The 26,256-nt window shown below is 42.1% G+C and overlaps 2 protein-coding genes across 7 annotated transcripts in view; one reads left to right on the top strand and one right to left on the bottom strand.

Moving 5' to 3' along the window:
* Window positions 1-1,807, top strand: part of c7h22orf23 (chromosome 7 C22orf23 homolog) — a 39,890-nt gene extending 38,083 nt beyond the window's left edge. For all 6 annotated transcript variants that reach the window (XM_088420076.1, XM_088420081.1, XM_088420077.1 and 3 more), the window contains 4 exons: window positions 25-198; window positions 1,036-1,167; window positions 1,436-1,536; window positions 1,645-1,807. In XM_088420076.1, the coding sequence (XP_088276202.1) occupies window positions 25-198; window positions 1,036-1,167; window positions 1,436-1,536; window positions 1,645-1,728 (491 nt within the window). In that variant the 3' untranslated portion in view covers window positions 1,729-1,807. The remainder of the gene's footprint in view (window positions 1-24; window positions 199-1,035; window positions 1,168-1,435; window positions 1,537-1,644) is intronic.
* On the bottom strand, window positions 1,805-26,233 carry micall1a (MICAL-like 1a). Its single transcript, XM_088420058.1, has 16 exons — window positions 25,460-26,233; window positions 19,997-20,045; window positions 18,268-18,409; window positions 17,376-17,476; window positions 9,054-9,193; window positions 7,496-8,094; window positions 7,359-7,419; window positions 6,767-7,188; window positions 6,276-6,622; window positions 6,078-6,212; window positions 5,868-5,994; window positions 5,095-5,185; window positions 4,821-4,894; window positions 4,321-4,435; window positions 3,910-3,956; window positions 1,805-2,858 (listed from the first exon to the last, which is right to left on the bottom strand). The coding sequence occupies exons 1-16, from the start codon at window positions 25,603-25,605 to the stop codon at window positions 2,731-2,733; spliced, it is 2,724 nt and encodes a 907-aa protein (XP_088276184.1). The 5' UTR covers window positions 25,606-26,233; the 3' UTR covers window positions 1,805-2,730.
* Between the last annotated feature and the right edge of the window lie 23 nt (window positions 26,234-26,256).

Raw genomic sequence — 26,256 nt, 5'->3', positions numbered from 1 at the left:
GTAAGTGTGATATTCCACCCACAGATGGCTCGGCCTTGCCACTGACTACTGAGCCCTCACCATCAGCTTCCTCTGTTCGACCTAAAGCCAGTCAACGTTCCCAAAAACTTCTCCCAGTTCGGCCTATGAGACGGAGTGCCGTGTCTTGTCGCTCTGGAAACAACTATGTCAGAGAAAAGTTCTGTCCTGTTCCCACAAGTATGTTGCCGAAGACAAAAACAGTACCTACACAATAACGCACCTTCATTTAATTTTTTATCAATTAAAGACCTAAGTAGTTAATCTATTTTCTAAAACATGGGTGTGAAACTTGAGGCCCGGGGGTCAGATCCAGCTTACCACCTCATTCTATGGGGCCCGCCGAATGCTAATTAGGGCTTCAAGTTTTGGCTAACATACCAAATTTGCAAGTTGCCTTCAACTTTTACAAATTCTTCAGAAAGAACAAGCATTTTATTTGGTACTGAAATGCAGGTTGTATTAATGATGAAAGGGTTCTGGAATGATGTATTTATCATTTTATTCTAAAAAATGACATTTGAACAGCGTGTGTAGACTTTATTTACTATAAGTATTACTGAGTGGAGATTTTGAGAACAAAGGATTCCAAAATTTCACATAAAATGCAAAAAAGTTTAAGGGGGAGTCAACCACATTCTCTTTTCTTTTTATAATAACATATAGTATGCAGTCCTCTTAGTCTAGACAAAGTATTCTGATTACTATTGTATTGGTAGACTATAAGTTAACTCATCCAACTGCCATTGCAACTTGATCTGCGCTCCACTACCTGAGCCCTGAGCAAACGTGATTTTAATTTGACATTAAGTGGCAAAACGGCCTCCTTCAAAGACGGATAAAAATGGGTGGATTTTACTGCTTGATTCATATTCCACAAATGGCATGAATGTTCCATTTACTTGTAAATTAGTGGGGCTGCATAAAACATATCACTATAAAGAAACATAGGTTGTGTTCCCTTTCATAAAGGGTTTGATTACTTTGATTTCCTGAAACTGCTCTGATCTTATCTAGGAGACTTAGAAAAGGAGAAAAGGAGGCTTCAAAACCTATTGGCAACAGGACAAGAAGATGATGCCGCCTCTCAAAACGTCGCTGTGAATCGGAAGCCTCAAGTGATGGAAGAGACGGACCGCTATCAGGAAGGTCAGGAACTATGCCCGCGGCTCTGGCACATATACGGTATTTAGAAGAGGAAGAAAGAACACGTCTGGCATTGAGGCTTTACTGTCTCCTAAGTTAAACTGGGACTGTGATTAAGTGTCACGAGTCGGGAAACACGAGAGGGTGGCAATTCATGGAGCGCTCTGTGCCGCCTTCCAGCCGACTGTCTCGTCACTGAAGAAACACGACAGCAAGGTTTACTAGGTGGACTTGTGGGTGATGGCAAACCGTTTTTGTTCTTTTTTTGTAGTTCTCGATGAGATTCGGGAAAGACAACAATTTCTGGCTGATATGGCCTCTCTTGGGCAGGACAAGCAGTACATCCACATCATTAACAGTGAGATATCACAGGTAAACATTTCCAATGATAAATAAAAATATGTAGATACTCATAGGGAAGCAGTCAGATCAGGTTACGCTTTTTGTGTGCAAAATCATATTATTTTTAATCTCTTTTAGAAAATCAGGGAACTGGAGATGCTGGGAGACAGACATCCTAAACAGCAAAAAGGGTCTGAGCTGGGAGTGGATCAGATATTGTGACATTTGCAAGGACAAGTTCACGGTGACAAAGCTGTCGAGTTTGAAGTGTCACATTACAAAAAATAAACAACAGTAATGTAGTGAATCAACTTGCTTTATTTGTCTGCCATCGTTCGTATAATGCAAGGCTCAGACATGGCAGAAACACCTTGATTCACCGAAGAAGATGATGTGCATACCCATATGTACACTTAAATTAATGGCAGGTAAAACAACATCATTTTCTTCACCTTAGAAGTAACACACAGCACATCGCAGAATACAAATGAACATAGGCGTTTTCAGGTTAAAAACAATGATGAAAACTTGTTTGGCATTTCTAAAAACCGCTTGTGTTTAACAGGTTTAACATAAAAAATATGCTGACAGAGTCATACACAGCTGTCATGATTCAACATGCCCTAAATAAGTGCAGTTTGCATCCAAATGTCAACAAATACGGTTAGTCCGGCTAAACACATGAAGACAATCAGGTTGCTTGGTCACAACCATTTGGTTATCACATGACCAGGAGTGTGCCATTCCCTTGCTTAAATGCTACCAAAATGATGTGGAAGAAAATGACCCATAAATAATCACAATACTACCCAGCGATTAAGATTCCGATAATCCTCATGTGTGTGTATCTGGCTGTACTTTGCACCAAAGCAAAAGAACATCTCATTGTAGTTATCTTTTTGACCACTTTTGGCACTTATTGCATAATATTGAGATCGTAAACAGCTTTTGAGACTCTATTCGACTGAGGATATCAGGGGCCTTAAACTCATCGCTACTGGCCTGGACTGATTACAGGTCAGTTGAGCTGTGATTACAACCAACCAGCAACAGCTAACAAGTCAGCAGCGAGAGCTGCAGAGAGCTACTCAACAGGTGGGAGAGCTCTTATAGCACTCGAGTTGTCATTTTGCCCCTTGGTGAAGGAGCACTGTGAGCACATCCCGTGTGGCACTTCCAAGACTTTCATGAGTTTCTGAGAACACTTGCGAAACTGTGTGTGGATCAGCTGTTGTCCTTACGGGGACTTTTTCCAGGCTCTCCTTTGTAACTCAGCCTCTTCAGCACCTTCATGGGTTTGAACTTGGCCCCCTTTTTCTTTGGCTGATCTCCATCCAACTCCTTGTGGAAGTCTGATGAATGAGGGAATTGGCACAGTAAGTGACAGTAAAGGACAGAATTATGTCATCTGAACAGAAGTAACATTGAAAGAGAATAATTTAAACAGCACACAGGAAAGCTTAAGTTCCCCCAAAGTTTGGTATACCTGAGCAAGCCCCGATGAAGAGTCAAAACAGGAAGTACTGACTGGAAATGTATATTTTTCCCCTCATTCGGCCATGGTTATATTTTAGTGGTGTGACATGGGGGCCTTCAAGGACTTCTCTGAAGGCCCAAACCTCCTCAAAACCACTTAGCGGAGTTTAAAATGTTATACAAAAGTGTAAAATATTATTAACAATTGATTTGCAACATTCTTTTGTCTTCATTTAATAGTGTATGACTAAGCTACGAAGCTGACAAGACCAATATTTCCCTTTCCAATTTCCGGGACCTACCTGAAGGCTGCGCGACATCACCTTTTTTGTGTCCTCTGATTTGTTCAGAGCAACTGCAGTGAGACTAATTGCATGAAGTGGAGAGCGGACAGTTGGATACGACAACCATATACTGTACAACTTTACATAACTAGAAATTCATTTTCACAAGGTTGACAGGGTGAGAATAACTCTTGACAAAACTTGTAATTGGCCTCTTGTTTACGGGTAAAAGATTTATTTGACACTTTTACTGTGGCAACAACTAACCACACAACTTGCAGAAGCGGATGGTTTGTCTAAAAATATACAAGACTCTCTGGTATTTAATTCATTTTAAAGTTTGATATTCTTATGACATGTTATTAGATAAAACAAATGCAAAATGTTAAATTGGAGTGAAGCTTTTTTGGAGTTGAACATTGTAATGGAGTCAAGGATGATAAAGTGGAGATTTTGGAGAAATTTTAGTGGGTTGAGTTCTTGCCCAAGACAGTGATGCGAAAGTGAGTTTTTATGTATTTATTTATTTGTGCTTATCACACACATCAGAGTGGTTGGGGACCAGTCTGAAATCCAGCACGCGCCACATCTAGCTACAATTCCAGATGATAGCAAAACACATCGAGCTGATGTGCGATCCTACCTTTTTTCTTCAGCACAGCTTCCATAAACTTATCCTCCTCTTCTTCCCTGTGAGAAATGTGCTGTTAGTGACGACAGGGGTGCACATCGTGATGAACTCTCAAAGCAGTGATTCCCAAATTGGGTTTCTGTGACACACTTGCACTTCAAATATGATTGTTACAAATACAACTGTTCCTTTACCTTTGTCAGTGAAGTACGTATAGCGACAGACAGAACAATTAAATGCTCTTTCTATTTGATGACAGTTTGATGAACCCGATCCCATGTGTTGCCTTTCATAAAACAAGATCACTGCGAGTGTAGTTTTCACACATTTCTGGTATTTTTTTTTAGGTGGTAAAAGGAGAGTGCCTGTCTCAATTCATGTTGGAAAATGTCATCATCAACCCCACAGGATTATTTTTTTTACCTTTGCCTATCTTGATCCATGTTGTTAACTATTTGGTTGCGCTGTTCAATGATGGTAACCAACTCAGCCATCAGCTGCTGCTCGCGGCTCTTGTCCTCCTCGGTCCAGTCTTTTTCTGATGGGAGGGGCAACTTGCAATTAGCTTATTTGACAGCTCTATTAACAACTTGGTCAGTGAATATTTAAAACACATTTCAGATTTCTTTTAATGAAAAGTAGTAAACCGCTGATTGACTTTTTTTGTGGTTGAATGCAGCGAGGGCCTTCATTAATCAACCATGCACATGCTGGGCATGGTACAAATATATAGCATTAGTGCTATCTAATTTTATGATCACTTCAAGGGTATATTATTATGACACACAATAGGCACATCCTGTGCCTCCACACAGGAAGGCTGCAGTCACGCTCAGATGGAGCAGATGAGCTTTGTGCAGCTTCGAAACACCAACAGCTGGAAAACAAAGGAAGGTTCTCTTCTCTCGAGCCATCAAACCAACCCGGTTTGTTGAGAAGACACCTCAGCTCGTATTCCACGTCAGCCTGTCTCTCCTCCAGGTTCTGCTGCTTCGCCCTGTGTGGAGCGTGAAACACACAAGTAAGTGGGTGAACAGGAGATAAAGGTACACCTTCAAAGAAAAAAACTGGAGACTTGAATAACAAGGAGGACTGTGACTAGCAAGTTTTCGAATGACACGTTGTAAGTTTTAAGCAGGAATAAGAACAAAAAAGAAGACTTGTGGAACGGTAATCTTGCGGCATTCTGATACTTACGTATAGACCAGCTCAGCTTCTCGTCGGACCAACTGATGTTTCTCATGAATGAGTGTGAACCAGTCAACCAAAAGGTGCTCCTCATCCTCATCTGAAAGCACAGACAATCACCAATAAACCTGTATGAAATCGGTCAATTTAAGCTGATTCTAATTTTAATTGATTTAAGCTTGTAAAATTTTTAATACATACAAACTGTTCAATGTTTCAGCATTGTTTTCCAAAGCATAAGAAGAGCGGCTCAGTGGCAAAAATTCACAATGGCTATTTGTTTCTTTGCTTCTTTTCTTTGAAGTAATTTGACATCTCTTTTGCAACTTGATGACACTCTAAGCTGAGTGGCCACTTCCTTCTGAGAACATCCTGTTTGAAGTCTTGCAACGCTAAGGTACTGTTGATCAATCGTTTGTTGGGCTTTGTCTTGGTCCCATGATCCCAACATGTGAACAGCGTGATGAAGAGGAAATATAATACCCCGTGTATCTATCCTTTTTGCCTTGCAAGGCTTTAATACAGAACAGTAATTCGAGCACAAAATACTGAAACACAGGATGTGCGTTCAAATGTTTCCAGTGGTTCAAATCATGGGAATGAGCAATTTTAGTTCCTCTTGGAATTTCAAAGCCAAGTATCCCGAACTTTTTCTGAGCATTAAGTGTCTCTTGTTCTGTTGCATTTTTGTGACAAATTGGAAGATTTGCGAAATGGTCTTTTTGTACAAAATGTTTAACATCAATCAAATACAGTAGCTGCCAGGAAGTCTGGTTTCATACCATTGGGGTTGTCTCTGAGCTTCTTCTCTAGCTCCACGCCTCTTAGCTCCAGCTCATCCAGCCGTATCTCCAGCTGACTCATCTCCCCATGGATGTCTTCTACTGGGATGTATTGATCTGATTGCACCTGGTCAGCATATGCATGGGAAGAGCCATTATAGTGCCAGTTTTGAGATATTCTCTTAAAAAAAAAATAAAGCAGTTTTGTACCTTGCGTTTGATAAGTGGGAAGCCATGACCTGGGGCTGGTGGCCTGGAAGGACGAGGACCTTTTGGGGGTTTGCTTTTGGATTTACCACTGGAGGGAGAAACTTTCCTGTTGAATGGATTTTCTTTGCAAATGCGCTAAAAACAGAAAGATATCATTAGTCTCTATGAATGTTGCGTATTTTTAAATGATTCCATCACCTTGCTGTGCAAAGTAGTGCCGCCTGAGGCTAATGGGCTGGGGGTGGTCGTGGGCCGTGGCGGAGAGGGCCCGGTCGCTTTGGTCTCATGGCTGCGAGTCACCTGCGGGGTGGCGGGCGCGGAGCTAGCGTTTGACGAGGGGGGTGATGCAAAGGAGCTCCGGCCAGAATGTGGCAGGCGCTCGCTAGAAGAAGAGGCGGAAGGTGAGGCGGTAGAGGGCGAACAGATGGAAGGCTCGGAGACGCTTTTGGTGAAACTGAGGTCCTGGTCACTGCCTCCAGCGGGGGCCGAACCAGGTTGGGAGGAGCTGTAGTCGGAGCCGGACGACAGACTCTCCACACTGAGAGCTGGAGAGGAAGAGGTTTGCAAAAAACAAAAGCGTGAAATGTAAAGATGCCTGCTTGCTCAGTAACTTCACTAAGCATCACATGCGGGTAATGACAGAAGTGAAATATTATAATCAAGCTACTGCTGCATAATATAAGTCTAACCTTGGTTAGCAGGAGGTGGCTGCGGCGCACGAGGCGCTGGCCGTTTCTTGCTTTTCGCACTTCCTGGGCTGATCGAGCGAGACGAGCTTCCTGTGCTAGGGGGCGTGTCGGCACTAGAGGCGTCAGCCACCTGAGTGATGCTGTACCACGGATGACTGGAAGCCAGGGCTGGTGGAATCGCACCGCCTTCCTCCTCGTCATTAGCCTCGTTCTTTTCATCGTCATCATCCTCAAAGGGGTTGGAGGGTAAAGTGGGTGTACTGGACCTGGAGTCCTCCTCTTTAAGAGAAGACACAGAGCCTGCGTTGGGGGGTATTGCCGGTCCCGTAGGGGGAGGGGGTGGGGGTTTCTTCTTCTTGGCTTCTGATTGGACCAAGGCAAGCCAGGGCGGGTCTTTGGGTTTATGCGTGCCATCGGACAAACTGGACAGTGAGACAGACACATGGAGGCATCACAAAGGGGAAAGACAAACATTCAACAAAGACATGATGCGGAAAACATTTAAAATGATGTTGTTCAGACAAGGAAAACAAGTGATGATGATGATGATGATGCTGAGAAAACTTAGCGGGTTCAACAGAATTTCACATACCTTCTTGGAGAATGTGATCGCTCTCTGGGTTTTGGAGGAGGGGGTGGCTTCTGATGCTCACCTGTAATTCCAGGACAAACATAAGCATTACTCATCTTCACCTCTCCATCATTTTGAGTGCAAGCTTGGTCACGCACCAGATGCTTGGCTTTCTGCTGTCCGGGGTAGCTTCACTCGTGGGGATGGACGGGGCGGAGGGCTGGGCTCTGCAACCCGGCGAGGTGCTGGCACCGGTCTGGCGGCGACTTCATTTTGAGCGACGGGTTTAGAGAGGGGGTCCCCATTAGCGTCATTACCGGTTAGCATGTCTTCTACTATTGCTGGGTCATTATCTTCTTCATCGCTCTCGTCAAAAGGATTAGGAGGAGAAGGGGGGCGGTGTTTCTCTTCGCCTTGGCCACTTTCATTAAACAAATCTGTGTCTTGTACGCATGCCTCGCTATTTGTTTTTACTGGAGTCACTATGATGGTCACATTTGCTGCTGTGTCAGTTTCATTCACTTTCCCCACAGGGGAAGGAGTCTTTTGCTGGTCCGTCTCAGCGGTTGAGATGTTGGGGGTCTTGACGCGACCTATCCTCGCCGACTGGGCTGCAGTGGGTCTCTTGCTAAGATCTGGCCGGCCATTGTGGTTTGCTGATGCTTGCCTTGTAAGGTGGTGGGTGCAAACTAAAGTCCCAGAATCACTTCCTAGCATGTAAGATCCAGGAAGCAAAGTGCTACGACACTCAGTGCACCTAGAAGAACAGATTGGGGAGAAGCCTAAGATCTACAACAGCTAGGAAAACCAGATATGACAAACCATAAAATGTTGAAATAACGCAAACTATAATCATTAATGAGCATAATATTTGACATTTTTCTCACTGAAGCTTGTCATACAATATAACTACCAGAATTTTTTACAATACAACAGGAACGTAGAGGACATGTTTGGACAAGTTCCGTGTGGAAGAACTTAAGGCCTGACTAAAATTGCATCATAGTTTTGATATGATCTTGTGAGCCAGCCCTCTAGTCCAAAATCAGTAAACTCTCACCTTAACTAATGTGAGTTGGAAGGCCGTTATTCCTTGTCATATGTGTTTGTGTTACCACTAGTTGAATATGTCATATGTAACACATGCATGCTTAATTCATGTTGAACTATGTATTTTATTATTATTATGACTTTAAACAAACTTGTGACCTTAGGTTATGTGTAGCCATCCAGCTCAATTCTCAACAACTTTCTTGCATTGCTCGCCTAATCATTGTTTATAAAAATGATCATGTTTTGTTATGAATGACAGTTCTGCAGAGTGACCGTATCAACAAATGTTATTATTTCCTTTGAAGGATAGAAGGTTATGGTATAGATTTTTGTGTAATTATGAATCCAGTGTTACTTGTGTACAACCGCTATAAATGGATAGAGTATATAAAGGTAAAAAAGTTAAAACAATCAGCAAATATTGGGTTATGTTCAAAGATTTTTGCACCAAGAGGAATACAGACAAATGCTGGCGATCGTTTGTGACCTTGAATGAACCCTGCCAAAATCAAGAGGGTTGCTACCTTCACCAACTCGCCAGTGTTTGGGCTTAAGAGTTCCAAAATATAATCATAATATAAGGCCCGTATCGCTTCAACTTACATCGGTAATTGTGTGGCGTGCCCCCATGATAAATTTCACCAAAAGCAAATCAGTACTCACCTGAAGCAGTTTCGATGATAGAGTTTGCCCTCTACCAAAAACCGTTGCACCAAATGGACATGTTGCTGACAGGCAGTGCAGGTGCTGCTGAGCGTTGTGCGCTTCGGTACTTCTAGACCCGTCACCTTTGTCTGGCCCGGCTAGTGCAAGGAACCGGAACAAATTTTGCAGGCAGGCGACAGGGAAGAGACATCAGGGGAAACGGGGGAGGAGATGCAGAGTAATGAATGAAGGGAAGATCAAACATGGAGTCAGGATTTGAGGAAGTGGATTCTTCATTGTGTTTACCTCACTACGGCTACTTCCTGCAACATCTACCACTTTATCGAACAGCATTATCGGTTCAAATGTAAATTAAAAAATAAATATTGGTAATAAATAAACACTTGTTGAATTTTAAAAGACCGATTAATTGATAAGTAACACACTGATTTTTTTTTTTAAATCACATCTTGGGTTAGTAATGGGAGTTTCAAATTTATAGTTATGAAGGTCCAATTTAAAATATTGTTTGATTTTTTTACATTCAGGAAGTGGTTAGTAGCTTATTAGAAAGAAAAAACACACAGTGTACAGCCTTTGCCTATAGGCTGGACAGCAGGGCAACTGGGTAAGTTTTGTTTTGACGCGTGCGTCAATCAAATAATTTCAATAGTCTCTTTGTGTTGCGTTGGATATGCCAATCCGTTTATTTCGTCCACATTCCTTTTCGTTCAATATCTTGATAAAACAATAATTCGGGTTACAAACCAAACTTAAAGACCACTCACGTTCGCACGTTCGCACGTTCGCACGGTCGAAAACTGTTTGTGTCTTGCCCTGTCGCACCTGACTGCAATCACCAACTGGCACGTATTTATGTAACCATGGCAACCATGGTTCCACCCACCATAGATTGGCATGTCTTCAGACAATTTGTTTAACTTTCTTAATATAAACAAATTAGAATATACAAAAAGCTTTTTGGCTCCAACACACCGGCCCCTAATTGAGAACGGCAGGAGACCGTGAACAATTCAAACCAATATTAACATAAATGGAGCCAACAAGTCATGTAAACGAAAACAAAACAAACCTCTTAGAAGCTTAAGTGTCTGCTTCTTGAATCAAGCAAAGCTTAGTTATTGGTCTGTCCAGTGTGCTGGTTTTTGTTTTAACTCGTGCAGAACGCACTAGTCCCTTCTTGTCAGCATAGATCTCTAAGACCCTTCCCAGCAGCCAGGATCCACGTGGGGCTGTTGCATCCGCGATCAATACAATGTCCCCCTGCTGGCCAATGGTGTTGTCATCAGACAGCTTCTTTCCAGTATCAAGCACAGACTTAATTGCCGGCTCATGGGCTCCCAATTCAGCCTCAAGCCTCTTGCGTTTCTTCCTCAGATTCTGCACTCCAGTCAAATCACGCCCATAGTCTTCTGAACTTACAAGCAACTTCTTCTCTTTGATCCAAGACTCTTCATCATCTAAGTCCCTGAAGAACTGATGTAGACGGTGAGACTCATTCAGCTTCGCGTGGCGGCTGGCTGCCATGCTCTTTATTTTGTTGAAACGACCATTAACAGCACCACGCTTGTCCTTCACTTGAGAGGTATCAAAGGCGTTGCTTGCCATCAGACTGTCAGCCTGTCCATTTAAATCTTCCAGACGATCTTCATGGGCTGAAATATCAGCCTCCAGCAACTGATGTTTTTTCAACAGGTTGTTGACTGAGGCCAGATCTTTCCCATAGTCCTCTGAAGCAAGAAGTGCTTCCACCTCAGAGAGCCAAAAATCAAAGTCTTTGATGCCAGTGTTAAAGTTCTGTTGCTTATTGGCTTCTTTGAGTTTTTGGCTCTTTTCAGCAGATTTGTTGACGAGAAATTGCCACTGTTCACCCAGCGCACCAAGGCGTACCTTAACTGCATCTTCACTGCCAGCACAGGCACCTCTCTGGATGAGTGTGTTACCAGTATCTATGACGCCACGGATTCGATCAGCATTGGCATGGAGCTCCGCCTCAAATGCTTGGTGCTTCTGATGTTTACTCAGAAGCTTGGATAGCTGAATGTTGGTAGGGTCCTTGTAGGACTCATCAGAAGCAGTCTGCAGTTTCTCACTGATCCAAGCTTCTATTTCATCCACATCTCGGCTGCATTGCGGCAGGGTCTGGGATTCACCAAGTTTTGAGCGCTTTTCAATCATCTGGGTCTTCAGCCGACGCCACCTGTCAAGAACTTCATTTCTGATGTATTTTAGAACTGAAGTGCTGTCAGTCCAGAAACAAGATTTCTTAAGGCATAGCTGAATTTCTGCTCTCAACATAGTGTCAACACGAACTGCAAGAACAGCTGCAGTGAGTTCTAAGCGTGGAATGGTGACTTGCTTTAGAGGGGCCACTCTGGCTTTGCCGAGTATGAAGGAGACATGAGACCTATTGTTGTTGTTCCATATCTTCAGATAGGTTACACAGCCATATCCACGTTCACTGGCATCAGAAAAGTGATGAAATTGGCCACAGGTGGTTTTCCCAAAGGCTGCAGGCTTGAGGCACCTTCCAACTTCAAATGCCCTCACCCTTTCAAGTTCCCCCAACCACTTTGTCCACTGCTGCTGGAAAATTGGGTGAATTTCATCATCCCATCCATACTTTCCCCTGCACATATCTTGCAACATGAGCTTGGCGGGAAGAGTGAGTGGGGCAAGGAAACCCAATGGGTCGTAGATGGAGCTGACCATGGATAAGATCCCACGCCGAGTAGGAGGCTGTTTTTTGAGTGCTAACTTGAATTTGAACGTGTCTGTCTCAACACACCAATGAAGTCCAAGGGCTCTCTCAACTGGTAGTTGGTCTCTGTCAAGGTCCAATTCATATAAATTCTTGGATCTATCCTCCTCTGGAATGGATAGTAGCACTCCACGGTGGTTGCTAATCCATTTTGTCAAATGGAAGCCTCCTTTTTGACAAAGATCCATCAAGTTCCTGACCATTTTAACAGCCTCTTTCTCTGATGGCAAGCTCTTGAGACAGTCATCCATGTAGAAATTTCTGTTGACTGTGTCCATTACATCTGCAGGGAAACTGTGCTGGTTATCCTCTGCTGTCTTACGGAGTGCATAGCAAGCACAGCTAGGAGATGACACTGCCCCGAAAAGATGCACAGTCATCCTATATTCTATTAGTTCTTGGGACACATCGCCGTCAGGCCACCACAAGAACCGAAGAAAGTTTCTGTCCTTCTGTGCCACATTAACTTGATGGAACATTGCCTTGACATCAGTCATTAAAGCTACAGGTTCTTGCCGGAATCGGGTGAGGACTCCTAATAAATTGCTGGTGAGGTATGGACCTTGTAGAAGCTCTTTGTTCAGAGACTTTCCTCTGTACTCTGCTCCACAGTCAAATACCACACGCAGATTTTCTTTCTTGGGATGGTACACTCCATGGTGTGGAATGTACCACACTTTTCCATCTAAACATTCCAATTCGTGTTCAGCAACACGTTCGGCATATCCTTTGCTGATTACATCATTCATAAAGTTTGTGTATTCTCTGTGGAATTTCTCATCTCTCCCAAACCTCCTCTTCAATCCAAATATGCGTTGCCTAGCAACACACCGATTGTTTGGCAGACAGACTTCCTTTTTTCTGAAAGGGAGTTCCAGGGTGTAATGTCCATCTTGAAGCTTACAAGATTCAGTCATGATTTTCATGAACTTCTTATCATCCTGTGACATTTCCTCTTTGTCCTCCGATGTCGTTTCATTAAAATCATGGTTGTACTGATTGTGCAGCAATTCCTCCAAATGTGTTATGGAGGTCCTGTTGACAGTAACGCACTCAGCCTGCTCACTGTAGCCGGAAAGGGGACCATTAACAACCCACCCCAATAGGGTCTTAATGGCATATGGCCCATTACCACGACTGTTCACAACTTCCCACGGTTCAAGTAGTTTAGAGGCATTGGTACCAATCAATAGCTCAACATCAGCTTGAATGCGTGGAAGAACCACCCCATTTAAATATGGCCACTTAGCCAGCTCCTCTTCTTTAATGATGTTACTGGTTGTAACAGGCATTTTCTTTTGAGTGTAGACCTTGGGCAGGTCAAAGAACTCTTCTCCAGTGAGGCTTGAGATTTCTAAATCGGTCAACATGTAACTGGATACAGATGCCTTTGGGCCCATGGTTAGAAGGCTGATTTTGGCTTTTCTTCCATTCAAATTCAACTTCCTCATGAGGGCTTCTGAACAAAAGGTATCTGTGCTGCCGGGATCGAGGAATGCATAGGTTTTAATTACTTTATGTCCCTTGCTGGACTTCACCTGCACAGGTAGGATTGACAAAACGCCATTACTGTCACCGGCCCCTGTTTGTCCACAAGTTTGCAAGGAGACCTGTGCGTTGCTCACTGCAGGCTTATTTGGCTGACTTGCGTTGCTTGACCTCTGCTTTTGGTCAAAGTAAATATGAAGAATACTGGGATGCTTTTTATTGCACACCTTGCAAATCAAACGGTCAGCACAATATTTGCTTAAATGGCCTTTGCGAAGGCAGCCAAAACAGACTCCATTTTGTTTTATAAAAGCAAGTTTGTCTCTGTGTGACTTCTTCTCCATTGTTGGACACTGATCCAGAGTGTGGTCTTTAGAACAGCATATACAAGAGGCGGTGTTGTGAGCAGTATTACTTGGCTTGGGACTAGGTGGAAATCTTGCTTGCTCTTCTTCAGGCGGAGGGGTTTCGATAGTAGTTGCAAAGCTGTCTCCTTTAAACCTGGGTTTGCCTTGGGACTTCAATTTGTTCATTGGCTTTCCTGTGCCCGGTGTGTTATTCTGAATGTCACCAAAGACTGGATCTGATATTATCTTTACCTGGCGCTCTATAAAGGTGACTATGTCTGTGAACTGGGGTCTGCGGTAGTGTCTTTCCATTATGCCGCATGCAGAGACTCTCCAAATCTCTCTTAGCTTATATGGAAGCTTTGAAATGATGACTTTCATGTTGGCTGGCATGTCAAGTTCTCTCATATACTGTACCGTTTCCATGGCATTACAACACTGACGAAGGAAGAGTGAATATGCTCGAAGGGATTTTGGATCCTCAGATTTCAGCAGCGGCCAGTTGTGCACCTTCTCCATATATGCTGCTGTAATTTTATATTCATCTCCAAAGTTTTGGTCAAGAAGATATTTTGCCATGTCATACCCTCTGTCTGGTGCCATGTGTTGACAGCTCCGTACAAGCTCGTTCGGCTGACCCTTGGTGTACCTCTCCAGATAGTACAGACAATCCCCTTTGTTGCTTGCGTTTCTCTCAACGCAATGTACAAAGGCTCTAACAAAGGTTCTATATTGTAGAGGATCCCCATCAAAACATGGTATCTCCCTGGGTGGCAGTAAATGAGAGGTTTGCTGTTCCATTAGCATGGCTGTGATTTCATTTTGTTTTTGGAGCAAGTTGCACACCGTTGAAGTGTCATTGAATTGAGAAGCATTTTGTTCCACAGGGGGGTTCCTGTGGGTAGTATGGCCAATGTCCCATGCTGCATTCATAGGCATGTGTGATTGTGAAAAGGGTGGTGGTTGTACACGTCGGGGTGGTTGTTTTGTTTGAATATACGTTTGCTGCTGTGGTGGTTGTGAAATGAGTCCTTGCTGCTGTTGTATAGGAGGCGGTTGTTGTTGTACATAGGATTGTGCAGATTGTTGTCGGGGTGGCTGTGGTTGGATAGGTTGTGTGACTGGTTCATGTTTTCTGGCTAGGGTGTGTTGTGCCACCGAAGGTTCTTTTGGTCTTGCACCTTTCCTAAAGTAGGAGTCCATTCCATCAGATGGTGCTTGTGAGAGGGTTTGGTGAGTGGGAGATTGTAGCACTGATATTTTGGCATTGGCAGCAGCCAGTTCTGCCTCCAGCTCCAATGTTTCCTTTTTCTTTCGCAGCATTTCCTCCATCTCCTCAAGCGCATGCTTCTCCTTTAATGCTGCTGCACGAATTACAAGGGCAGCTCTGTCTGCCTCTACCTGCTTGCGAGCTCGCAACGAAGAGGTGCTGGACCTACTCGCTTCACTCCAGGTGTGACCTTTAGTGGATTTTGTGCTTTCAACATTAGAGATGCTGTCGTTGGGATTGATTTCATTTTCCACATCATCATCGCCACTTTGCACAGCTTGGGTCCTTTTTGTCCAATCATTAACCTCCTCAATAAATTGATCATTATTGATCATTTTAGCCTTGAACCAAATGTCATGTTTGTATTGTTCTTCTTGAGGTATTAGTGGTAGAAGAGCACACTGTGCCTCTCTGGCATCTTTGCATAGGTCCAGATATTTCACAAGTGCACTTTGAACCTCCTGTTTGCATCCTCCATTTTCCATTAATTCTCCAATTGTTTTCTGCATGTTGGATGCCCTTTTTAATTTAGAATTTCTCTCCTTTTGCAATGAATCAATTTTCTCCATTAAGGCCCTTGGTGTTAGTTTCACCTTGCGTTTGGAGCCAACCTGTGACCCAACTTGAGATTTAACCTGTGAAATTTCACTGCGAGCACTTTGACCTGTGGTGGTCACATTAGACCGTTTTTCACCCTCTGAAGGTTCATCCATTATTTGCATTGCATCACCATTTGAGCACATAACATGAGCAACACCTTTACCTGAATCCATTTTTGCAATACAAAACCCAACCAGCAGTGTGAAATGTAAAACAGTACCTTGTTATTTCAGTCAAACCCCACAGAAATTCATCACATTACAATCAAGACCTTGTAAAACGTAACGGAGATGATGCCATAAAACCACCAATGCATTGGATTTTACCAGAGCGCTCGTATTGACACCTTTTTTATCCTCAAAGTCCCCTATGTGTGCACACAGTATTTTAAATGGCCATATATTGTTAACCAGCTGGTAGCGCGCTACATACCTTTATGTGCACAGTGTACCTGTCCAAGTTTGGAAAAGTGCCCCAATGCAAAGTTCAAGCACCGGGCCGTTGTCCTGGTCGTGTGATGCGATGCGATGCGAGGTGGCTGGGCAGCGCGGCCGTCCGCTCACCGTGGATGTTCTGGCTGGCTGCCTTGCTGGTCCCAACGTTCGCGGTGCCTCCGCTGAGCCAAGCCAATGGCCCGCACGCCGTGTCTCCCCTGGCGTAGTCTTGTGGTCCGTCCAAGTTTCGCAACAACACAGCGAAACAGCACTTATTTGTCCTTTCATGCAACGATCGGATGCCGTCCAAACCGAGCAGCCGTCACGTTGCGTTTCCTCTCGGTTTCCAATATACTTTAAACTGGTAGTCCGTCTCAAACTAAGACTACAGTTTTCGACATTGTACAGCCTTTGCCTATAGGCTGGACAGCAGGGCAACTGGGTAAGTTTTGTTTTGACGCGTGCGTCAATCAAATAATTTCAATAGTCTCTTTGTGTTGCGTTGGATATGCCAATCCGTTTATTTCGTCCACATTCCTTTTCGTTCAATATCTTGATAAAACAATAATTCGGGTTACAAACCAAACTTAAAGACCACTCACGTTCGCACGTTCGCACGTTCGCACGGTCGAAAACTGTTTGTGTCTTGCCCTGTCGCACCTGACTGCAATCACCAACTGGCACGTATTTATGTAACCATGGCAACCATGGTTCCACCCACCATAGATTGGCATGTCTTCAGACAATTTGTTTAACTTTCTTAATATAAACAAATTAGAATATACAAAAAGCTTTTTGGCTCCAACACACAGTGTTAGGTGAATAAAACACCACTAAATTATGTACAAGAACGGGTTAAAAAGACTGACCTATCTGTTCTAGTCCCCCACAACCAAATCTTACTGCCTAAACTCAGGAACAGAGAATGGAGAAGGGGTCAGATTTGGGGAGGGGGAAGTGCTGGAAGAGGGAGTGGATTGGATTTCCACCTGAAAAAAATGATGACACCAGTACATGGGGGTGTGGGATGAAGGAAAGATGATGATGGCAGGCCAAAGAGAAGAGAGACAGAATATAGAGACAGCTATCTTTATGGACTAATTTTTTTGACAGAATAGGGAAAGGGGAAATATTAAATACAAATTTCATGTCCTGAAAGGGAAGGATCCAATGGAATTTTGTATTTCACAGAGTTAATGATACTACTCACAAATACCAATATTTCATATGTTCTAGATACACAAAAATGTCAAATCAACAGAGATTAAATGTGTCTATTCATCTACTAAATGACACAGCATAGCATGAAAAGTAAAGCATGCAGTTTCAGGGGGGAAAAAAAAACTGACGCCAGAAATCACAATCAACATGAGCACCAGAACTTCTATTTGTCCGTTTTTTCTCAAACCTTGTTCTTACCTCAGACTCATCCTCTTTGTCCTCTAGTGGAGTTAGAGGCCTTTTCGGGGCTGGCTCATTTGGACTAACAGGACCTAGCCTCTTCATGCAGGGAGGGTTTGCTGTTGGAGTAGATGATGAGCTCATTATACGGATATGGCCATTTAGTCAACTCTCACGCTCATTGGACAAGTTGTAACAATCCATAATTCAGTATAGCTTTTGACTCAAAGGCTGCCTGTCTGTGAATCAAAAGCAAACATGCATGGAATCACGAGACCTAAACATTTATTTTTCAGCTGTTTCAAAAACACGAGATCAGATTCCAGGTTCAAATCCAAGCTTGGATATTTTGGTGAGGTTGCCCTTACCGTTGACACAAATAAAAAAGTCCACACCCCTCTTTTCAAAGGGCAGTTTTGGGATACAGTGTTGGCTTCACTTTTACACCTCTATTAAGAATTATGGACCCCTGTCCCACGACAGTTTGCACCCTTTTAAGCACTTGTTATACTTAATGGATTGAACTTGCAGGCAGCCACAAGCGCTTGCCTTTTCTTTCATCACTGTGCTGCCATCAAAGAAGATTTGCATTGCATTAATACATTTTTGGAGAAACGCGCCCTAATTTTCAGACTCTGTTGCCAACACTGGTTAGCCATGACACAGCATTCATCACAGTGCTTTTGTTTAGGTCACGGCTGATCTGGATTACCACATCTGTGCATGTGCAGACGGCCAACAAAAGAAGTGAGGAACGAGGCAGTTCGGAGGAAAAACTAAGAACCAAAAAATATATGACAACGCATTATAAATGTAACCGTCGACAGATTTGGTTATCAACGTACCTGCGGCTAATCTTGGCAGCTCCATTTTAGGAACAAGCATTTCTTCGAGGGCACTATGTACTAACCTTGAGAATTGTTATTGAAGAAGTTGTAGTACTGCGAGACGTAAGTTATGACACTGAGCCTGTCAGGAACCTTCATTGATACCATGTCTTCTGGGTCCAACAGCGCGGGTATCCCGAGCTGTGCCTCAGCCACCTCAAAGGCCTATGGTAAAGCAAAAACAAGAACATGGCCAACATATTCTCTCATTGTCTTAAGCAAAGCAATGTAGACATCCAAGAAGTAAGGCTATAAACACGCCATGGATACAATCACGCAAGCTCTTTTTTTGGCCTCCAAGCCAACTTCACAAGCCACTGATGAGGTCATAAAGGAGTGTCCTTGTTCCTTTTCTACAAGTTTCCCAGGAAATTAGAGGCTAGCTCCTGTTAATTACAGTAACATTACAGAAATGACCTGGGCAGCCATATACTGTGTATTAACAAACATATTGAACTGGATTGTTGAAAAACGACATTACTAAAACAAAAAGAATATACAGTACATGTGAAAGCAGCCTTAAAAGATTGCTTGGAGACAAAAAATTGTTGGGAAAAACAAGCAGAAAGGACTTCATGAAAAACAAAACGGAAAAGAAAGAGACTTAAATAGTTGCATGCGCTCCCTGTTTGCGGTCTTAAATGACCTACTCATGCTTAAGCCTGAGGGATATAATGAACGATTTGCTTTCACTTATTAGTCAGCACATTTTGTTTCTGGCTCTTGAGCAAATGTATTCATTTTCTGAGGGCTAAAATGGAGGTTGTCGTCAGCAATCTCTTGCCAAAGTTTAGCTCACACTTACAATGAGGAGACTCCCATTTCAGCACTGAATGTACTTTTGGTTCACTGACAGTAAAAACTCTTTAATAAGAAAAATATGTTGAAAATTTGTGCTGGTTTCATCATTAGCATTCGTGTACAAAAAGTAAAAGTATTTCTTCTCGATAGCAATTAGTATTTTATTACTCTTTATCCTCTGTTTATAAAACATATACTTGACTCAAGTCAATTCATTTATAGCGTAATTTAAAAACAGCCATAGCAGCATACAAAGTGCTGTTGATATCTGACATTCGAAAACGAGAACACTTAAAAACACACACCTACACCCCCCCCCCCCCACACACACACACACACGACATTTAATACAAATAAACACATAAATAATCCCAAGTGTCATGCCTAGTCAAAATACTGTACTTGTAAGAAATGTTGCTTATTTATTAAATAAGCAACATTTCTTACAAGTATGCAAGGATTAGGACTCTGCATCGTCAAGAGACAGTCTTTAGCCACATGAGCTTTTCAGCTACAACTAATAGATACTGTAGCTGTTATGGTGCAAAATACTGTAGTAGGGGGTGGCGAATTCCTGCAGGAGTTCACAATCAGCTGGGAAAGGGTGGATCAACACAGATGCACCTTTTTTTTTTTTTTTTTTTAACTGAGCTGACAACACTGCTCCTCCAGTTCTGCGGCCAGACATGCTTAAAACATTCAGGATACAATGACATCATGAATTCGGGAGAGTCCAACTCTGTACTTAAAGCCAAATTATAGTCCACTGCAAACACCGTATCCCCCCATTCTGTATTGTTGAAAAATGCCTGGTATACAAATGCATTGCCATACAATCTGCATTACAGGATTGAATACAAACTATGACACAAATTAGCTCAAATTCAAGTTGACTTATATTGAAACCATCATTAATAATTTTTTGGACATAGGCTTGAACATCACACTTACCAGACGGTTGTTTTCATAGACATCATCTTTAGACAGGGAACCAAAGTCTCTGCAATCAGACACAAAAAAATCATCAATGTGTCACAAAGTGGATGATGTGGGTGAATTTACGAAAAGAAAAATCTCTACAGCTGCTCCAAAAAGGTGTCTGAACTTCATGGGGGCCATGTCTGCAAACTGCTACAATTTGCCACAGCAAAGTCCATCTACACAGCAATTATAACAGGCTAGGAAGAAGGACAAAAGGAAAAAGTAGCGGTGTTGCCATGATGATTACAAAGGGCCTGGAGCTCGGAAGCCAGGCTCTCACCAGTAAACATCCTGCTCTCAAGCGGAAAATACCTGAGGTATTCCTGGCTAAGAGTGTGTTTGTCCGCAAGGAGTGTAGAAGTTTAAATAGCGCTGAAGAGGGAAAATCTCAGAGAGAGCCTGTGGAGGCCACATAGGAGAAAATCCAAGGAAGGCAAAACCCCCTGAAAGAGTTTACATAAATGATTTGTGTTTGCTCTAGACTGGTTCCAAGTGCATTAGCACAAACGGGAGCAGCTGCAATTTAATGGCAGGTTTTGTACACACTGTAACTGTGTCAAATCTGTTGAGGACAATTTGGGAGTGTCACTGAGCTGGCAGACATTTACACAGATGATGGTGACTGAGTCCACCATGACTGTGTTCATTTCATAGTTTATTTTTGGCAAAAGGACAGCTGTGGATGAGATGGGTTACATGTGTGTGCATCACTGTCATATTCTATACTTGTTGTTCGTGTGCAGAAGAGGATGGATAATACCAATCATAGCAATGAATTAATTCTTGGATTCACCAACAGTATGTGTACTAAAATTCAATGTCATTTTCTGGGGCGGCATGGCTCGGTGTTAGAGTGGTCGTCTCCCAGCCGGAAGGCCGTGGGTTCAATCCCCCGACCATCAAGACCATGTTCAAGTGTCCTTGAGCAAGACACTGACCCCCAGTTGCTCCTGATGCTGCGTCATCAGTCGATTAATGACTGGTTAGTGTAAAGCACTTTGAGCACCTAAGGTAGAAAAGCGCTATTTAAGTGAAAGTCCATTTACCATTCAATTAGGTGGACATTTTCATTTGGCCCCATGCAGTTTCAGATATTCAAGACAATGGTAAACACATTCTTTTAGATAATCATGCTGACAGTCAAAAAGATAGCTTGATGAATAGAAAGTAGAAGTACAACAATTACAATTAATTTAGCAAAATTATTGTTCATTATTTTGATATCCTTGACATTTAAGCCTCTGGATAAGAGGTATTTTCTGATTTCTGTAATCTTCCATGAAACAGACTGATAACATTCACGTTGAATGAAGAATGATTATTAGAATTATTTTAGTTGTAGCCATAAAATTATTGCACTGTATGCAATATACAGTATCTAGAGTCATGAAAATGTTAACTGCCTTTTGCACTTGCCGGAAGACAGAGCCAAATGACAGTATCATTTAATCCAATAATAATGTTGATGTTTGTATTGATTGAGGCATATGTGGTTGTTGTTTTTTTCTGTGTGGCTAACAAAAAATCCAAAGTGAATTACAATTTGTGCTCCCCAAATTTGATACTATAATAACCGAAGATGTGTTACATCATTTCAATCGGAAAATAAATCATTAAAAATCGCAAAATACAGTAATACTACATACATGCCCATGATAGCGGTAACACAAATGTCTAACTCCATGAGCATACAGTGACTGCAGAGACTCACTACAATGGGCACCACCCATATTAGAGAGGTAAATCCAGTTTGACAGGCAGAGGCCTTGGCTGCAGATTAGCCTGACAGGCTGTCTGTCTGGATCAGAGCGAGCTGGTCTGGGTGACTGCAGCTCCTGTACAAACTGGGGACTAAAGAGGGAGCCGTGCACTGAGATACAAATGGAAGAGACAAAGCTCAAAGGCTGACTATTTAGGGCTTATAAACTGCACTACTTGCAGAGTTACTGCAGTGAATAGTTTGGATATTTTCCGTTTCATTGACTTAGTCATCCTGGGGACGTTTGCTGTGTTCTCTCATTTTGTGGACCACAGAAGAAACTTCCTTCGCATCACGTGCCATCCTTGAGGGGGAAGACGGAAAATTGGTGAAAGACTTTTGCATTTCTTTTGAGGATTTAATCAGCAAGCCTAACACAACAGGGCGCTACACTGTGACCAGTTTATCCATAAATGTGGCTAAGTACACACTGTAAAAATGTCATTTGATTGCATAGCGAGAGCACATGTTTTAGTTAGTACGGTACATATAATGTGATTTGCCCCCCCCCCCCCCCCTTAAAAAAAAAAAAAAAAAAAACTACCAGGAAGACACAACATTGTGTCACATTCCAACGACATGTTGCAAAGGCCAACTTCAAAACAAACATGCTGTACCAGGCTTTTATTTGGAAGTTGGCCTTTGTAAGTATGGTGGCGTAGTGGCAAGCTTGAGCTCTTGCAACTCAATTTCTTTTGTCATCACATCACAGAGCTGCCAACATCAACATACCAACAACATCAACATTTTGATATTTTACTGACTTACTGTAAATGGTCCATCTAGTCACTAGATGATGTCCATCTAGTGACTAGATGACTAGATTCTAGTCACTTATGTTTACAATATCTAATCAAAAACATATACAATATTTCCTATTTTTTTACGATTAATGGAGATTTGAACCGCCCCTCCACAAAAAGTAAAATACACAAAGTGATAATAATATTTCAAATGCGATGGTTATAGAAATATTATGACAATATTTAATAATAGCTTTAGGCCGCCATTGACACTTTACTTTTAAATACAGTAACATCTGGTACTCCCTACATTTGAACAATAAATATTTCCAGGAACATCATGATGACAAGTGAATACTCGATGGTTTACATTCTATTTGGATGAGCCAGTTGACAGTAAATGACCGCTGACTAGACTGGCTGGGAATAGTCATCTTTGACACTATGATTCAACATCTCCTGTTGCAACGAATCATGTGGAACGGGTCAGCTAGCACAAACACACACAACGAAGAACATCAAATTTTTTGATGATCTACTTTGGTTTTTGGGCGCACATGGTATGTTATCTTTATGTAGTGATTTACTCTTTAGTTCAAATGCTGTAAATATTAATTGTAAATATTGTTGCAAATACTTGTTTTAGTTTTCACTGTGTTTTACGTGGAAGAGCATATAAAAAGCTATTGTAAACATCAGTAAGAGACGTGATTACTGGACCGGAGTAGATACACAAAGAACTAAACTTTCCAGCTTTGGGTCATTCCATATCAAGTCACACACTGATACACCTCTTCAATCTTCCAGATTTTTGTTTCTTTTGAGGTCACATGAAAGAATCAGAAATTTTAGCCTGGTGGCTCAGTTTTAGAGTTATGACCCTATGCTGTATGTAATGTAATGTACTTCCTGTATTGTGTACACTGGATAAATTGTTTATTTCATTTAACTTGTCAAGCCTAGTATTTTACACAAGGAATAAAGTGATTTACATTACTATTATCCTTGTTCTAGTCTGTATTTAACTAAGGGTTTCTTTTTCCTGCCGGAAAGATGACTAGACATTTAACAACAGTTGACCAACTTTCCAGACAGGTTTTCAGAAAATATCAAATAGAATACTGTTGTCCCATATGCAATAGCTTAGGTAGAAGTGAAGGAGATAGAAGTTAAGGGGTTAGAAGTGAAAGAGTTCACAAGCTCATTCCTATTACCATGTGCAATGAGTGACCTGAAGAATGGAGTACATAATGGCCATTTTATGTCACAGCTATATTTGGAGCTGTTGTGTTCCCCCCACCAAAGACGCAAGTGTCCTGAAACTCTCTAAATACAGAGAAGAGTTCCCAAATGTGATGCTAAAAAATGAAACCCCACCAACACAAAGCATTTACAAAATTTGAACCTCTGAAATGTGAAGAAACTAAAATATCCACATTTAAAGGGTAATATGAAATATCCCATTGAGTGCAGATTCTGTTAGATTAGGGGAGACTATAGAACACAATGATATGGCAATGACAGGTCTTTAACTACCATAAAACAAAAGATTTAGAGTGCAATTATTAGTGGGCATGGCACACTAACTTGAAGGGCTTGTTCCTCAGAATCACTTGAGCAAACAGGCTCAAACTTCGGATTCTTTCATTTCTCACCAGAAAGCACAATTAGTATAAAGAAAGCACCAATAGTATAAAAATCAGAAAATTGGTGAGGGAGACCTTAAAAGATTAACTAACAACCAGGTCATCATTGTTTGTATTTATTTATGTAACAATGCCAACAACAGGTATTTAAAAAAAAGAAAAAGGAATTGATGCTTGAAGGGCTCCGTGTTAGAGCATTGGCTATGACTTTTGAACATATCGAGTCTTAACATAACATTCAAGAAGGCTGTCAGTTGTTCTGTCATCTTATCATTCACACTCTATCAGAATGGGCATAGGTCACTCAGTTAGGTATGTCACAAGGATGATCAGTGACAATATGGTTGTTTCTAATGTCGATATTAAGATAGAGAATCTTAAATCGAGTATATTTTAGTAAGAGTAAAATAATATATATTTTCTCAAAAATATTGAACATCGGCATTAATAACTTTTAACAATAAATATCTCCACTTAAAATACAACTATATATTGCTGGAAAAAAAGGAGCCTGATTTCTGCACCAAAACGTTTTTCATGAAGCAAATGTTAAAAAAACATGGTTTAAAAAAGTATGGTCCTTCTCAAACTGTGTGAGTGTGTGTGTGTGTGTGTGTGTGTGGGGGGGGGGGGGGGGGGGGGGGTATTTGTTTCTGTTTTAGACTAACCTGTAACGTGTATAAACGTTGTAAAAGTTGCTGAAAGTTGATTTCTATTTCTCTTTTCTAATGTTAATATTAAAAACAGTTTAAGGTATACAATTTTATCTTATTTATAGACAGGACGAAGAATGTGTATGGGGAGTTCTCTTTCTTAGGGAAGCCTTTGCAAAATATAAGCGGTGAATTGGGGTAACCGGATGTGACAATTGGACAACGTACTCTTCAATGAGTACTAGTTCAAAGAATGCATGCAACAGTATCTGATTTCTACCACAGTAATGCGTACTATTATTGGCCTGTTTTGCAAATGACGAAGCCTTCTCAAATGGTTCCCAAAATAAACCACTAAAGTTATCCAATAACAAGGTGTATTTCTCTTACTAAAAAAATTGACATGAACTTGCATCAAGAACATTACCACCAATCTTCCGAACAAGAAAACGAACTGGAACTCGTTCAGATGTTTTAGTGAGTGGAGAATGAACATGAGTTTTAGCGATCCAATTAAAATACCGATTCCCCTCTACAGTTCCAAACTGCCCTACTACGGGTGACGGAAAAGAAAAGAGTGGCATCGTGATGTCAGTCCGACTTCCACATCCACGGGAATGTGTACTACTTACATCAATTCTGGCCTGTGGCGATGTATGATGGCACAAAACGCCAAGCCGTCCCGAAAAGACGTCGACATGTCCTTGATTTCCACATCGTGATAATTTTCACATTGCATCCGACACCACTCCTGAAGAGCCTTCAGAGATCCCATCATCGTGCTGTAGTGTTCCGGGGGTCAGTCATCAAGTTTCGCCGAGGGTTGACGTAAGCAGCGAGACGTCGCTTTAACCACCAACGCGATGCCAAATATTAGCCAACTTCTTTTCTCAACAGAAGTTGCATTGTAGTCCTCTAATAATCTAACCTCCGAGGTCACACCGAGAGTGATGCTGTCTTCACCGGACCTTACCGAACAGATAGAAAAAAAATCAGCTGATATCCCAAGTTGCTAGCTCCAAGCTTACCAGCAGCAAAGTTCTTGTGCAGCCAACTTTGCTAGCAAGCTAGCAACGTAACAGACGGCACACGTGAAACATTTCATTAAAAATCATGACTGTGTGGCAGAACGGGGAATTATCATTTCAGTTCCAGTCCAAATAGTTTCCTGGCACCGTGAGGTGTGGACCGCAGCGCAAACCGCCTCAGGCTTTTTCTTTTTTTTCTTGTTTGGCGATAGGATGTCCCGCAGTGGCGGTTATCACGCTGGGTGAAAATAAAAAACTCGAAATGTTGTTAATAGTCGTCCGTTCAAAATTGTCGGCGATTCTGGTCCATCTTCGCTTGCTTGGACCGAAGCGTTGACAAGCCTTTAACCTCCACAATGTCACTATTTTGCCGCAAGCCACCCACCGGGGGCGCTACAGAG

Source organism: Hippichthys cyanospilos, chromosome 7 (genome assembly GCF_059441005.1).
Source record: "Hippichthys cyanospilos isolate Australia breed blue-spotted pipefish chromosome 7, RoL_Hcya_1.0, whole genome shotgun sequence".
Classification (NCBI taxonomy): domain Eukaryota; kingdom Metazoa; phylum Chordata; class Actinopteri; order Syngnathiformes; family Syngnathidae; genus Hippichthys; species Hippichthys cyanospilos.
The sequence above is the reverse complement of the archived record's forward strand: the minus strand, read 5'-3'. Positions and strand labels throughout refer to the sequence as shown.

Bases quoted from the DNA above. Each gene is read 5' to 3' on its own strand.
- micall1a (XM_088420058.1), bottom strand. From the start codon at position 25,605: ATGATGGGATCTCTGAAGGCTCTTCAGGAGTGGTGTCGGATGCAATGT. The intron at 6,213-6,275 runs GTGATGGAATCA...TTCTGTTTTTAG, and splicing joins GCACTACTTTGCACAGCAAG to CGCATTTGCAAAGAAAATCC. The intron at 4,895-5,094 runs GTAAGTATCAGA...CGCTCCACACAG, and splicing joins GAAGCTGAGCTGGTCTATAC to GGCGAAGCAGCAGAACCTGG.